At 44.4% G+C, this 15,742-nt stretch overlaps 1 protein-coding gene across 6 annotated transcripts in view; it reads right to left on the bottom strand.

The window, feature by feature from the left end:
- The window catches only part of ZZEF1 (zinc finger ZZ-type and EF-hand domain containing 1), a 127,997-nt gene that overhangs the window by 97,724 nt on the left and 14,531 nt on the right, over positions 1 to 15,742 (bottom strand). For 5 of the 6 annotated variants that reach the window (XM_019926858.3, XM_019926860.3, XM_019926859.3 and 2 more), the window contains exon 1: positions 15,096 to 15,597. The exons of the other annotated variant lie outside the window; for it this stretch is intronic. In XM_019926858.3, the coding sequence (XP_019782417.2) occupies positions 15,096 to 15,449 (354 nt within the window). In that variant the 5' untranslated portion in view covers positions 15,450 to 15,597. Of the gene's footprint in view, positions 1 to 15,095; positions 15,598 to 15,742 lie in introns of those variants that run through there. 6 annotated transcript variants of the gene reach the window in all.

Below are 15,742 nucleotides of genomic sequence, written 5' to 3'. Positions count from 1 at the left end.
AAAAGAGATTGGGGCTTCCCTGGTGGCGCAGTGGTTAAGAATCCACCTGCCAATGCAGGGGACACGGGTTTGAGTCCTGGTCCAGGAAGATCCCACATGCTGTGAAGCAACTAAGCCCGTGCACCACAACTACTGAGGCTGCGCTCTAGAGCCCGTGAGCCACAGCTACCAAAGCCTGCGTGCCACAACTACTGAAGCCCACGTGCCTAGAGCATGTGCTCTGCACCAAGAGAAGCAACCACAGTGAGAAGCCCACGCACCGTGGCAAAGAGTGGCCCCCGCTCTCCGCAACTAGAGGTAGCCCGTGCACAGCAATGAAGACCCAGTGCAGCCAAAAATACAAATAAATAAATTTGTTTAAAAAAAGAGAGCGATTATAGCATTCTTTTTGCCTCTACTTCTTTTGGGGGATTATCCAAAGAGTTAACAGGCTACATTAATCCAAAAAGTTATCAAAGGCTACACTAATGAAGGCATAATGCTCAGAAGGAGGGAAGATACCATCCTGTTCTTTTCTGATTAGACCCAATCAGGAAAGCTAAGCTTAGCTGGGAAGTCACACACCCAAAGTAAATGAAATAGAAGAGATCAGAGGAAAGATATCCTGATGAAGAGAAGACTAGAAATTGCCCTGTGAGAAGAGCTGAAGGACCATGGAATCTTCAGTGAGGAGGAAAGATGACTGGGAGTAATAGACTCCTCTTCAAATACCTGATGGGTTGTAACAGGAAGGAGCAGTTAAGGTCATTAGATAGAAGCTAGAGGGAAAAGCTCATCATAAAGATGGACGTGTCTGGATGAATGGATAAAGAAGATGTGGTACATATATAATGGAATATTACTCAGCCATAAAAAGAAACGAAATTGGGTCATTCGTAGAGATGCGGATGGACCTAGAGTCTGTCATACAGAGTGAAGTCAGAAAGAAAAACAAATATCGTATATTAACGCATATGTGTGGAATCTAGAAAAATGGTACAGATGAACCTACTTGCAGGGCAGGAGCAGAGATGCAGATGTAGAGAACGGACGTTTGGACATGGTGGGGAAGGGGAGGGTGGGATGAATTGGGAGATTAGGTTTGACATAAATACACTACCATGTGTAAAACAGATAGCTAGTGGGAACCTGCTGTATAACAGGGAGCTCAGCTCGGTGCTATGTGATGGCCTAGTTGGGTGGGATGGAGGCAGGGCGGGGAACGGAGGTGCAAGAGGCAGGGGATGTGCATATGCGTATGGTTGATTCACTTCACTGTGCAGCAGAAACTAACACAACATTTTAAAGCAACTGTACTCCAGTTAAATAAATAAATAACCTCCTGTATAAAAACAAATAAAATTCAATAAATAAATAAAATGAGATCAATATTTTATAAAATTAGTAAAATACTTATGCTTCATCAAAATAAAAAAAGATGGATATGTCTGCTGTTAGTGGGGTATAAAGATGCATTAGGAAGCTCTAGAAGGAATGCCCACCTCATCCCTCAAGGCTTCAGGGCAACAGCTAGACAACCAGCCAACAGGAGTGTTCAAAGAAGTCATACTAAACAAATGCATTTACCTCTGCTCCCTCATGAAATCCCACTAAGACAATATTATAAAGGGATTTTTTTTTTAACCATAAGGACAAAGAGAACAGGAGATGTTACAATAGCAACAAAATTTTGGAAGCTGGGAAGCAGATGGATGAATAGTACCTCTCTAAATAAAACTGTATGTACACTGGATATATCAGCCATAAAGGGAGATTTGTGGGACAGCTGGATACATTCTGGGGGGGTCTGGGTATTAATTAAACAGAAATTAATGGAACAGTGAATACCACTAACTGAAAACACTAGGCTACAGAAGAATATTAGAGAATGATCTCCTGTTAGTTTGAACAAAAAGCAAATATGCACTTCCTACTTTGGTGCCAAATATATATAGATAGATACATAGATATATCTGAAAGAATAAACATCAAGATGTTAATAGTGGTAATATAGCAATCTACATATGTTGCTTTTATAATAATAAAGAGGAAATTATAAATATTAAGAAATTTTAAGCACACCCCAATATAAAAAGTAGAGCCAATGGATATGGAGGGAGGTAGAGCAGAAGCACACCTCTGCCTGCCCTGAGGTCCCAGGGTGTGAATACGCAGTACCGATAACAGCTACCTCCCAACTCCTTCACATTACAGCATAGTGAGAAAATAGTATTTGTATGACTCAGCGTCTGAGGGGATTAGTACAGCTGTAACCCATTAAATTGGGACTGACAGATGGTTTGGGAAGCTCTGAATTAATATTGAACACTGGCTAAATTTTAAGCAGTGTACATATCATTTATTCCTTATAACAGCAAAAGACCTTACTATTTAACCTACCCATTTTATAGTTGTACAGAGAGGTCGGAGAACTTGCCCAAGGTCACACAGCTAGTATTCGACTACAAAGCCCCCAGAGCTCATGTTCTTCACCACGACTCCATTCTCCTTCCTTTGACCAGATAACACCTGGGGTTCCTTGCAGTCCGGAGACCAAGTGCTCAAAACGCCTCTCTTATCTATCTCTTTCCTGCATCTGTAAAATTTGCTCTCAGCACCTTGTGCCCAAGTTAACTCAGTATCAACCTTAAAACTGAGACTCACTCTCTAAATTTCAAACAGTACTCAAGTCCTACTCCTACCAGAACTTCTGCACTTCGAGTGCCACCTGCATCTCAAGTGCTGTTTGTTCCCAAATTCCCACACAACTCCTGCCGTTTATGGCTGATAAAAATCCTATATAAGCAAGGCTATACAAACGGTGACATTCTGCTATTTTTAACAGACTCTGTTGATCTGTCAATAGTTAATGGATATGATAAGGAGAATTTTCAAACAAACAAAATAAAGACAGTTCGGGTGAGAAAAAATATCAGAAGAGCGTTGCTAACAGCTTCACCAAACAAATACATGATTTCCTAACAGTCAGAAATTTCCTTAAAGAGGGGCTTCCCTGGTGGTGCAGTGGTTAAGAATCCTCCTGACAATGCAGTGGACACAGGTTTGAGCCCTGGTCCAGGAAGATCCCACATGCCGTGGAGCAACTAAGCCCGTGCACCACAACTACTTGAGCCTGTGCTCTAGAGCCCACGAGCCACAACTACTGAAGCTGGTGCCCAGAGCCGTGCTCAGGAACAAGAGAAACCACCACAATGAGAAGCCCGCGCACCGCAACAAAGAATAGCCCCCACTCAATGCAACTAGAGATAGCCTGCACGCAGCAACGAAGACCCAACACGGCCAAAAATAAATAAATTAATTAAAAAATTTAAAAAAGGAATCGTCCTTAAAGAAATGCACAAGTTGTAAAATCTAACACTTAACATCTAGTTTGTTTCACAGAAGCCAATTTACTTAGCAGTTATTCAACACCATCCGACAGGCAGCCATATATACTTGACCCATGCTTGGGTATGTGCATATTGGGATTCAGGGCATAGTCCTTGCTCTCCAAAATCCTTACAGCCTAGAAGAAGACAGATATGTAAACCGAGAGCAGCAATGTGATAGGTGTGATAATTATAATAAAGAAGTAACAGCATAAATAACTATAATAGCTGATACTTACTATTAAGTAAGCATTTACTAGGCACCAGACAGAGTTCTAAGTACCTCACCTGGATCAACTCATATTTTCCACAACCCTAAGGTCGGTACTATCGCTTTACTAGAGAGGGAAAGAGAAGTTAAGCATTTTGTTCAAGGTCACATGGTTAGTACTGGTAAATGATGGAGCTTGGATTCCAATCCTGGTTTGATCTGGGACCCCACACTGTCGACCACTATGCCATGAGCTAACAGAAGCACTCCAGAAGCCAGAAGCCCAGGAGGGGTAGGGGCGTTTGGGGGAAATGGCCCTCAGAAAAATGACCCTTGAATTGAGCCTTAATGAATAACTAGGAATTTGCAAGGATATGAAGACAGGGAGGCCATCCTGGGTAGAGGGGACAGAGTGTGAGAACAGACACAGAGTGCACCACAGATCGTGAGAACTATAACCTACCTGCAGTGTGGAAAGGAGGCGGGGGCGGGGGTGAAGAGACACACAGAGGTCAGAAGAGAGAGAACCTGGCCAACCAGGCTACAGAGCTCAGATCTCGCAGCAAGGGTACCCTCAGAGGCTGCTGGAGAAGACTAAGGGTGGAGGGGGCCGAGCCTCCCAGATCTATAAAGGCTCCCATATTGGAATGGACCTACAAATCTCTTAAAATATGTTCCTTTATACTGCTGAACCCCTTCTCCAGTGTCTCTGTGACATACATTGGTGATGGGAAGCTCATGTCTTCTGGCCAGTTGACAGCAACAATGCTCTTCTCTATATAAGAAATGGAAATCTCCATCCCTGATGTTACCACCCCGTGGGGCCCTTCAGAACACATCTGTTCCTTCTACCCCAACACAGCCTGCAGATCACTGGAAACACTGATCAGGTCCTCTGAGTTTCTTCAAACCCTCCATCCTTCAGCCAGTTCTCTATGTGGTATGGCTTTTGGTCTCATTCCCATCCTGGCTGCCCCCTCCAAGATCCCTCCAATTTGACAATAAACCTCAGAGCAGTGCCTCTCAACTTTTATCGGCTGATCCACTGTAAGAAATACATTTTATATCATGAGCCAGTATACATGTAATTGGTATAAAAGTTTGGTGAAACAATGTACTTTTTCTTATCAGATATAATGTACCCTGACCTTTTCTATTCCATTCTACTCTTTCTTTTTTTTAACTTGCAGGTTAACACTGACTAAATAGGTTTCCAACCCACCGAAGGGACAGTCTGAAACTCACTGCCCTGGAACATGGGGCCCCAGACCCAACTCGATACACTGGGTCTAACCTCATGGTGCAAAGTAAAGCAAGTCTACCTTCACCTCTCTGCGTACAGAGCAAGACCCCCAATTTCCATGGAGTCTCCACATAGACAGCAACCTGGACTGATCTGCTGTATTCCTCCTCCTCTCCTGCTCCAGGTCTCTTCCTGTTACACCCGCTACATGCTCTGCCGTCCACATGACAACTATGCAGGCAGCTCCCAAGTGCAGGCATTATGCTAGGGAGCATGTGGGAGATAAAGAGTATAACACAGTCAGACTAAGGGGAAATGTGGGTAAGAGATCAGTGTCACATGGACCTCTTACTTTCTGTGAGACCTGGGACAAGACTCTTGGTCTCTCTAAGTCTCAACTCCTCTTCCCACCCAACCTTCCTTCATAGCTTGTTGTGGGGGTCCAAAGGTTTCATGAACAAGTCTATGCCTAGTAAACTGCAAAGAGCTATTAATACATTCTAATTAGAGGCCATAATTGATACAACTCACAGACAAGAGACAGAAAAGTGGGCTGGCTGACTACAGATTTCCATCCCTTCGCCTTGGCCCGAGGGCAGCATGGGGCCGGGCTCAGACCATTCCTGTCTAACCTTCTTAACCACTACTGGGATCAAGACCACAGTACACATAGAGAAGGAGCCAAAATCATCACAGAACAGAACTGTGGGCTCAGACAAGCAGAATGCAACGCACCAGGCTTACATATAAAGGCTGCACACTGGTTCAACTTGGAGAAGCACACTCCATCAGAAGTCAAAAGATCTAGGTCTGGTCCTAGTTCTGCCACCTGTTGGCTGAAAGGGTCACATCCATTTAAGGCCTTAGTTAACTCATCTGTAAGGCTGTTTCACATTCCATGTCTAGTGAAGTACTGAAGGGCTGTCACAGAAGATGGAGTAAACAATCCTAGAGCAGAGACAGAACAATAGAGAAGAATAACACCACTAACAGCAACATTTACTGAGCATTAAGCATGTGCCAGACACTGTTCTAAGGGCTTTACATGAATTCATTTAATCCTCACACTGACTATATAAGGTAGATACTATTATTATGCTCATTTTATAGCTGAGGCAACTGAGACCCAGAGTGGTCATGTAAGTCAATCAAGGTCACACGGCTTGAGGATGGTGGAACTAGGATTTGCCCACAAGCAGGCTGAGTCCAGGGCCCAATTCTCACGCTCAGTCTAAAAAAGAACAGTGGAACAGGCAGACTTACAAATCGGCAAACTCGGAACTTCCCTGGTGGCGCAGTAGTTAAGAGCCTGCCAATGCAGGGGACACGGGTTCGAGCCCTGGTCCAGAAAGTATCCCACATGCCGCAACTAAGCCCGTGCGCCACAACTACTGAGCCTGAGCTCTAGAGCCCATGAGCCACAACTACTGAGCCGACATACCACAACTGCTGAGGCCCGTGTGCCTAGAGCCCAGGCTCCACAAGAGAAGCCACCACAATGAGAAGCCCGTGCAGCACAACGAAGAGTGGCCCCCACTCGCCGCAACTAGAGAAAGCCCGCGCACAGCAACAAAGACCCAAAGCGGTCAAAAATAAATAAAATAAATAAATTTATTTTTAAAAATGTAAAAGATAAATAAGTAAATAAATCAGAAACTCGCTAATACCTTTAACAGGCTAACTGTCCAAGATGTTACAGAAGTGATCCTGGGGCAGGTGGGGGACAGGCTGCCTGCAATGGCTACAAAGGTCCCAGCCAACTCAGACTCTAGACCAGGTCCCAAAGAAACATCATTCCCCAAGTTTTGCTTTCTCTCACCTCAATATATTTCCACATGCTGTGCCTTTCAAATGGAATATCCCTTTCTTTCTTTGCCTGGCAAATTCTTTCAGCTTCTCAACCTCTGGTTTGGTGAAGCCTTTCCCAAACTCCCATGCTACTGTTAAATGCTTCTATGTGGTCCTTGAAAGTGGAAAGGGCTTAGCAGGGAGCAAAGGGCTGAAGCGAGAGAAAGGGAGCAAAGGACAAAATTCCCCTCGTATATGGGAAACAGTAAATGGACCCGGCTGGCTAAATAGCACTGGGAGGTAAGAGTGGAAGGGTATAAAGACCTAAATGTTAGACTAACATTTGCTTCTGAAGGCAATGGGAAGCCAATGAAGTTTCTAAAGCAAGAGAGTCCATAATGTAGTGGTATTCTGGAAATCAGGGAAAGGCAAAACAGATCTGTGACCTTTCCTCCATAGCTCTTGTGGATTGTGAAGTTCTCCAAAAGAAAGCCAATACCATCACTCCCCCCAAAGCAAAGCACAAAGAGCCAGAATAATCTCCAATTCCCCCAGGATCTTCCTCTTCTGCACTGCCTCATCACTATCAATGGCCAACGCTTACTGAAGGCTTCCTGTGTGCTGGAGAAGTGCAGGCAGTGCCTCAGAGCCCCATGGCAGAGCAAGGCTACACAGTGTACTCTAAGTGCCAGAAGACCTGTACTGAACAGGAAACAAGAGCCTCACGGGTAGGACTGAAAATACGATTATATAGAAGCCATCTGAATCATGTCACAGGAAAGGCTTGGTCCTGACCAGGTGATGGTGCCAAGGCAGGGAATCTTGAAGAACTCATAGAAGCAAGGTCCACACACAGGACAAGGCAGGTGTCCCACAGGGGACAGAGGTAGATAAGGTCAGACAGGGAGACAGGCTGGCCTGTGGGTTCCGACTCATTCAGAGGAATCTGTGCTTGATCCCTCAAGCAGTGGGGAGCCTCTACTGGCTCTGAGCTGAGGGTAAGCAATGCTTGTAGCCTGCTTCCGCGTTACGGTACTTTCACATGTCTCTCACACTGTCTTGACAGGGTACAGAATTACATCTGTATAATTCTATTTGCATAGTTCTTGGGCTCAGAGCCATTCTAAATTAATTGATCAATACTATGACATGATAATGCCAAGATGGTATTCTTCTCCAAATTTCCTCTAAACCCAACAGTGACTAAGAACCTTTTTAAGTTTTCACTAAAACTGTATTTAACTGTTTCCTCCAATGTCAAGAAATAACTTCTTGGGGATTCCCTGGTCTAGTGGTTAGGACTCTGCGTTCTCACTGCTGAGGGCCCAGGTTCAATCCCTGGTCAGGAAACTAAAATCCCACAAACCGTGTGGTATGGCAAAAAAAAAGGAAAAGAGAAGAAAAATCTTATTAAAAGGTTACAGATTGAACATAAAATATGAGGTTGGAGAATGAGGACTGTACCATATTCAATCTGTCAAATCAAACTGAGGGCTCCATGGGGAAAATACCTACTGGGCACTGGCTATGAGCTGGGACTGTGCTGAGACAGTAAATAAATGAATAAAAATGGTCCTTCCTTAAATGAACAAACTCTTAGAAAGGTATAACCTTCCAAGACTGAACCAGGAAGAAATAGAAAATATGAACAGACCAATCACAAGTAATGAATTGAAACTGTGATTAAAAATCTTCCAACAAACTAGGGCTTCCCCGGTGGCGCAGTGGTTGAGAGTCCGCCTGCAGATGCAGGGGACATGGCTTCGTGCCCCGGTCCGGGAAGATCCCACATACCGCAGAGCGGCTAGGCCCATGAGCCATGGCCGCTAAGCCTGCGCGTCCGGAGCCTGTGTTCCGCAACGGGAGAGGCCACAGCAGTGAGAGGCTCGCGTACCACAAAAAAAAAAAAAAAAAAAAAAAATCTGCCAACAAACAAAAGTCCAGGACTAGATGGCTTCACAGGTGAATTCTATCAAACATTTGGAGAAGAGCTAACACCCATCCTTCTCAAACTCTTCCAAAAAATTGCAGGGGAAGGAACACTCCCAAACTCATTCTGAGGCCACCATCACCCTGATACCAAAACCAGACAAAGATACTACAAAAAAAGAAAATTACAGACCACTATCACTGATGAATATAGATGCAAAAATCCTCGACAAAATACTAGCAAACAGAATCCAACAACACATTAAAAGGATCATACACCATGATCAAGTGGGATTTACCCCAGGGATGCAAGGATTCTTCAGTATATGCAAATCAATCAGTGTGATACACCATATTAACAAATTGAAGAATAAAAACCATATGATCATCTCAATAGATGCAGAAAAAGCTTTTGACAAAATTCAATACCCATTTATGACAAAAACTCTCCAGAAAGTGGGCACAGAGGGAACCTACCTCAACATAATAAAGGCCATATATGACAAACCCACAGCAAACATCATTCTCAATGGTGAAAAACTGAAAGCATTTCCTCTAAGATCAGAAACAAGACAAGGATGTCCACTCTCGCCACTACTATTCAACACAGTTTTGGAAGTCCTAGCCAGAGCAATCAGAGAAGAAAAAGAAATAAAAGGAATACAAATTGGAAAAGAAGAAGTAAAACGGTCACTGTTTCCAGATGACATGATACTATACATAGAAAATCCTAAAGATGCCACCAGAAAACTACTAGAGCTAATCAATGAGTTTGGTAAAGTTGCAGGATACAAAATTAATGCACAGAAATCTCTTGCATTCCTACACACTAACAACGAAAGATCAGAAAGAGAAATTAAGGAAACAATCCCATTCACCACTGCAACAAAAGGAATAAAATACCTAGGAATAAACCTACCTAAGGAGGTAAAAGACCTGTACTCAGAAAACTATAAGACACTGATGAAAGAAGTCAAAGATGACACAAACAGATGGAGAGATATACCATGTTCTTGGATTGGAAGAATCAATATTGTGAAAATGACTATACTACCCAAAGCAATCTACAGATTCAGTGCAATCCCAGCAAATTACCAGTGGCATTTTTTACAGAACGAGAACAAAAAATCTTAAAATTTGTATGGAGACACAAAAGACCCTGAATAGCCAAAGCAGTCTTGAGGGAAAAAACCAGAGCTGGAGGAATCAGACTCCGTAACTTCAGACTATACCACAAAGCTACACTAATCAAGACAATATGGTACTGGCACAAACACAGAAATATAGATCAATGGAACAGGATAGAAAGCCCAGAGATAAACCCACACACCTATGGTCACCGTTTCTTTGATAAAGGAGGCAAGAATATACAATGGACAAAAGACAGCCTTTTCAATAAGTGGCGCTGGGAAAACTGGACAGCTACATGTAAAAGAATGAAATTAGAACACTCCCTAACACCATACAAAATGGATTAGAGACCTAAATGTAAGACCGGACACTATAAAACTCTTAGAGGAAAACACAGGAAGAACACTCTTTGACATAAATCACAGCAAGATCTTTTTTGATCCACTTCCTAGAGTAATGGAAATAAAAATAAACAAATGGGACCTAATGAAACTTAAAAACTTTTGCAAAGCAAAGGAAACTACAAACAAGACAAAAAGACAACCCTCAGAATGGGAGAAAATATTTGCAAACGAATCAATGGACAAAGGATTTATCTCCAAAATATATAAACAGCTCAAGCAGCTCAATATTAAAAAAAACAAACAACCCAATCCAAAAATGGGCAGAAGACCTAAATAGACATTTCTCCAAAGAAGACATACAGATGGCCAAGAAGCATATGAAAAGCTGCTCAACATCACTAATTATTAGAGAAATGGAAATCAAAACTACAATGAGGTATCACCTCACACCAGTTAGAATGGGCATCATCAGAAAATCTACAAACAACAAATGATGGAGAGGGTGTGGAGAAAAGGGAACCCTCTTGCAGTGTTTGTGGGAATGTAAATTGATAAAGCCATTATGGAGAACAGTATGGAGGTTCCTTAAAAAACTAAAAATAGAATTACCATATGACCCAGCAATCCCACTACTGGGCATATACCCTGAGAAAACCATAATTCAAAAAGACACATGCGGGACTTCCCTGGTGGTGTAGTGGTTGAGAATCCACCTGCCAATGCAGGGGACATGGGTTCAAGCCCTGGTCCGGGAAGATCCCACATGCCACGGACCAACTAAGCCCGTACGCCACAACTACTGAGCCTGTGCTCTAGAGTCCAAGAGCCACAACTACTGAGCCTGAGTGCCACAACTACTGAAGCCCACGTGCCTAAAGCCCGAGCTCTGCAACAAGAGAAGCCACTGCAATGAGAAGCCCACGCACCACAACGAAGAGGAGCCCCCACTCGCCACAACTTGAGAAAGCCTGTGTGCAGCAATGAAGAACCAACAACGAAGACCCAATGCAGCCAAAAATAAATTAATTAATTAAAAAAAAAGACACATGCACCCCAATGTTCACTGCAGCACAATTTACAATAGCCAGGTCATGAAAGAAACCTAAATACCCACTGACAGACGAATGGATAAAGATGTGGGGACTTCCCTGGTGGTGCACTGATTAAGAATCTGCCTGCCAATGCAGGGGACACAGGTTCGAGCCCTGGTCCGGGAAGATCCTACATGCTGCGGAGCAACTAAGCCTGTGCACCACAACTTCTGAAGCCCACGTGCCTAGAGCCTGTGCTCCACAACAAGAGAAGCCACCGCAATGAGAAACCCGCGCACCACAACAAAGAGGGGCCCCCGCTCGCCGCAACCTGAGAAAGCCAGTGCTCAGCAATGAAGACCCAACGCAGCCAAAAATAAATAAATAAAATAAAATAAAAAAATTTATTTAAAAAAAAAGATGTGGTACATATATACAATGGAATATTACTCAGCCATAAGAAGGAATGAAATTGGGTCATCTGTAGAGACATGGATGAATCTAGAGACTGGCATACAGAGTGAAGTAAGTCAGAAAGAGAAAAACAAATATCGTATATTAACGCATATATGTGGAACCTAGAAAAATGGTACAGATGAATCAGTCTGCAGGGCAGAAACAGAGACACAGATGTAGAGAACAAATGTATGGACTCCAAGGGGGGAAAGTGGCGGGGGGTGGGGTGGTGGTGGGATGAATTGGGAGATTGGGATTGACATGTACACACTGATGTGTATAACACAGATAACTAATAAGAACCTGCTGTATAAAAAATAAATAAAATTAAATTAAAAAAAGAAAATGGTCCTTCCTTCAGACTTTACAACCCAACGAATTTCACAAAGTAGGCACCAAAGCTAATACAGAAAATTAATAAAATAAGACCTAGGGCTTCCCTGGTGGCACAGTGGTGAGAGTCCGCCTGCCGATGCAGGGGATACGGGTTCGTGCCCTGGTCCGGGAAGATCCCACATGCCACAGAGCGGCTGGGCCCGTGAGCCATGGCCGCTAAGCCTGCACGTCCGGAGCCTGTGCTCCGCAACGGGAGAGGCCACAACAGTGAGAGGCCCACGTACCGCAACAACAACAAAAAAATAATAATAATAAGACCTATTCATACTAAATTCCCACATTCAAGGCATCTGCTATCATCCTATGTTCAGCACTTTTTTCCTGCTCCAAAGTCTACATGATTTTCTGGAAGCTTATCATATTAAGAGCACAATATCTAATCTCTAATCTCTGATGTCAAATAAGAATTTAATTTTAACTCTAATTCCTCTTCTACATAGGAGTCAATTAAATTAAATATTTCTCCCTGTGACCAAATCAAAGAGTCCTTCTCCATGGACCACACCCACCAAGAGAAAAGGTGTGTTATACTATAAAATGACAACGTTTCAGACTTTGGCCTTTGGTACAAGTTCAAGAATTTTTTTAGGACAACACTTCAAGCAACTGAGGTCACAGGTATGTGAAGGCAAGACAGCTGGGTACACATGGATGGCAACAGGAGCCGGAAGAACCAACATGTACAACTTGGAAACTCTTACCATTACACTAGTAAATACTATACACCGATGAGAACCTGCTCTACAATCTGGTCCCTGCCTGCTTCCTAGCCTTGCTCTCCTCCTGCTGCAGTCTATGAAATTGTAACCCAATATCTGTTTTCCTCTTCCTCAGTAATTAAATCCTGATTTTTAGCTGAATATATGGCCATGGAATAAGGATCTTTCCCAGCCTCGCTTGCATTTAAGTGTAGCCATGTGACTGGGTTTGGCCAAATGGGTTTGTGGCCCTCTCCTTCCTTTTCCCTTTCCTGCTGGTTGTGCAAAGCAACAGCAACAGAGTCATTTGGGTCATTAAGTGGAAGGTGACTGTGGAGGATGACAGCACAAGAAGATGGACAGAGTCAGGTCCCTGATAATTGTGAAACTGCCATATCAATCCTGGACTGCCTAAGTGGACTTTTACATAAAAAGCTTCTTTATCATTTAAAGCACTGATGCACTGGATTTTCTGCCTTGAAGCAGTTTTGTAACCATAACACATCCTACCATTCTTTCTGATTCTCTATTCTCTGGACTTGGGACTTGTGTATTCGACTCCCTCTGCCTGAAACACTGCTAACACCTCTGCTCCTTGTCTGCTTTCAGCCTTCAAATCAGAGCTGAAAAGTTAACTTTCTCAGGTAAGTCTTCCTTGACACCCTGGATGAGCTTAAATACTCCTATTTTTTCACTATGCTTTCCCTTGGATAATATTCACCACACCTATAATTGCTGGGTTAACGTGCATCACTTTCAGTACTAGATACTCTTTAAGAACAAGTTATCTGCTTTGTCCACTGTCATCCAAGTGCTGAGCCCTCAGTATATGCCCAATAAATATTTGCTCAGTGAATGAATGGATAACGTCATAGTCCTTGAGTGAATTCTGGACCACACCTCGAGGACTTCTGGCCTTACATTACGGGACTCCTGTAGCTCTATTCCTGTCAGACACTCTCACAATGTAAACAGTTTCTCTCCATTCTCTTTTGGACAATTTTGAAATGTGCTAACTACTTCAAGAGATCTGCACAGCTCTTTCTGACACTGCTTCATTTTCTCTTTACACACCTAGGACTAGAGTGGAAAGTATTGGGAATTCCCTGGCAGTCCAGTAACTAGGACTCCACACTTCCACTGCAGGGGGCCCAGGTTTGATCCCTGGTCAGGGTAATAAGATCCCACAAGCCACGCAGCATGGCCAAAAAACAAACCAGAACAAAACGAAAAGAGTGGAAATTATTATGAATGCTCCTGGAATTTAAAAAAAAAAAGGAGACACTTCACTAAGTTATATTACCAACATTTTCTAAAGTCGGGATTCTTTACAGGTATTTTTAAAAGGAAAATATAAGAAACACACAAACCACATTATCTGAATTCTGGCCATGTAGAGGAAAACATCCTTAAAATATTTTAAAAGCCTCTGGTTTTAAAGTGTACATCACTTTTTAATGGCATTACAAGTACCTGTCAGTTTACTGCTTTATGCACTCACCCTTCACTGACACTGAATATACTACATGGTTTACCCATTTTCACAAATTAAGCACCTTCTGTTATAACATTGTGGAGTTAAAGAAACAGGGCCCCAAGGAGGTAGTGTGACGTAAGAAAAACAAAAAACCAAGAGATCTGAGTGACAGTCTCAGTTTTGCCAATGATTCACAGGGTGATCCTGGATCAGTTCTTTTCTTAACTCTAAAATGAAGAATGCGGTACAGATAATTTCTAAGATCCCTTTCAAGGAAAATATTTTGTTGCCATATCAATTTGCAGTTAATCACTTAACAGAAACAATGCTGGTGACTATGCCCAAAGCTATTATATACAATTACAAGTAGTGACAGGAAACCTGGTATTTGCCTGTCAGTTTTAGGCTCTAGGTAGGTTTAAATGAGTCGAAAATGTGACTTTTCAAAGTTCTAAAACAAATGTGTGTTTTGGAAAAGCTAGTTTCTGCGTGATGAGAATGGCTTTCAGAATGTGAAAATTTCCAATATGTGTTATTCTCCTCCCACATTCGTCAGGCCCACACACTGGATTCAGAAGGGGCCCTGCAAAAACCCACTGGCCAATAAAACAGAATGGTTTTCATGGCCACTCCCTTGATCCCTAGAGCACATCTCCCTTAAACCATTCTGGAGCATGATAAGGAAGCTCCAGAGGGCAGTTGATGCAGCGTCAGACAACAGCACAAAGGTCTATACCACAGCAACATGCAAAGACATCTACACCTGTCCAGTACTTCCGAGCAAGAACGGCCTAGTCCAGGATTTCCACACCTCTAGTAAAGGTTAAAGAGATTCACAGTCGTCTCCCAAAGTGAACAGGCTGGAAGCGCCCACTGTGAGTCCCGGCACACTCATGCTCCTATTCTGGGAACCTGCACACCCTACGGGTTCCTGCCCAGCCTCTCCAAAGCCACCGCCCACCTCTTCACGCCCTTGGGGGCGACCGCCCTGCCCCCGCCCCACAGTCGCCAGTCAGCCCTGACCTCCTCGAACCGCTCGCCCGAAAAGCCGGCGCCACGAGCCTCCAGCAGCTCCCCGAACTGCTCCAGAGTGACGGACTCTTCGCCGCGGCCCAGCCGCTCTTCCAGCCAGCGCAACAGCGCGCCGTGGTGCCTAGACACCAGAGACTCGTAGGGCGGCGCGGGCCGCAGCGCAGCCGCCGCCTCTCGCAGTCGGGCCGGCTCCAGTAGCGCTGCGGCGGGAGGTAGCGCCGGGGCCGCGGGGCCCGGACCGGGGGTCGTCCCCGAGTCCTTGGCCCAGTCCTGGTGCGGACCCCAGGCCTCGCCCCCGGCGGCTGCCGCCTCGTCTTCACTGCTGTGACTCGGAGCGTTCCCCATGAGGTCTCCGTCTCGAGCGCCCGGCTCTGCCGCCGCCGCCGCCTCCCTGCCTCGACCTGTCAACCTCCGACGGCACCCGGCGGGCGGGGACGAGGAAGGGACGGCGGCGGCTGCGGCTTCCGGCTTCCTCGCTGACAAGCGAGGACTGATGTCGCAAAGGCGCCGTCAAGTGGACTCCACCAGCTGTCGTGAGACAGCTAGCTAGGGCATCCTGATTTCCAAGACGGCGCGTCTGTCATTACGTCTACGTCCTCCCGCGGCCTCCTTTGCCACCATCTTTGTTGGGGGCAGAT

The sequence above is a fragment of the Tursiops truncatus genome, chromosome 20, assembly GCF_011762595.2.
Source record: "Tursiops truncatus isolate mTurTru1 chromosome 20, mTurTru1.mat.Y, whole genome shotgun sequence".
NCBI lineage: Eukaryota > Metazoa > Chordata > Mammalia > Artiodactyla > Delphinidae > Tursiops > Tursiops truncatus.
This window is presented reverse-complemented; position numbering and strand designations above follow the sequence as displayed.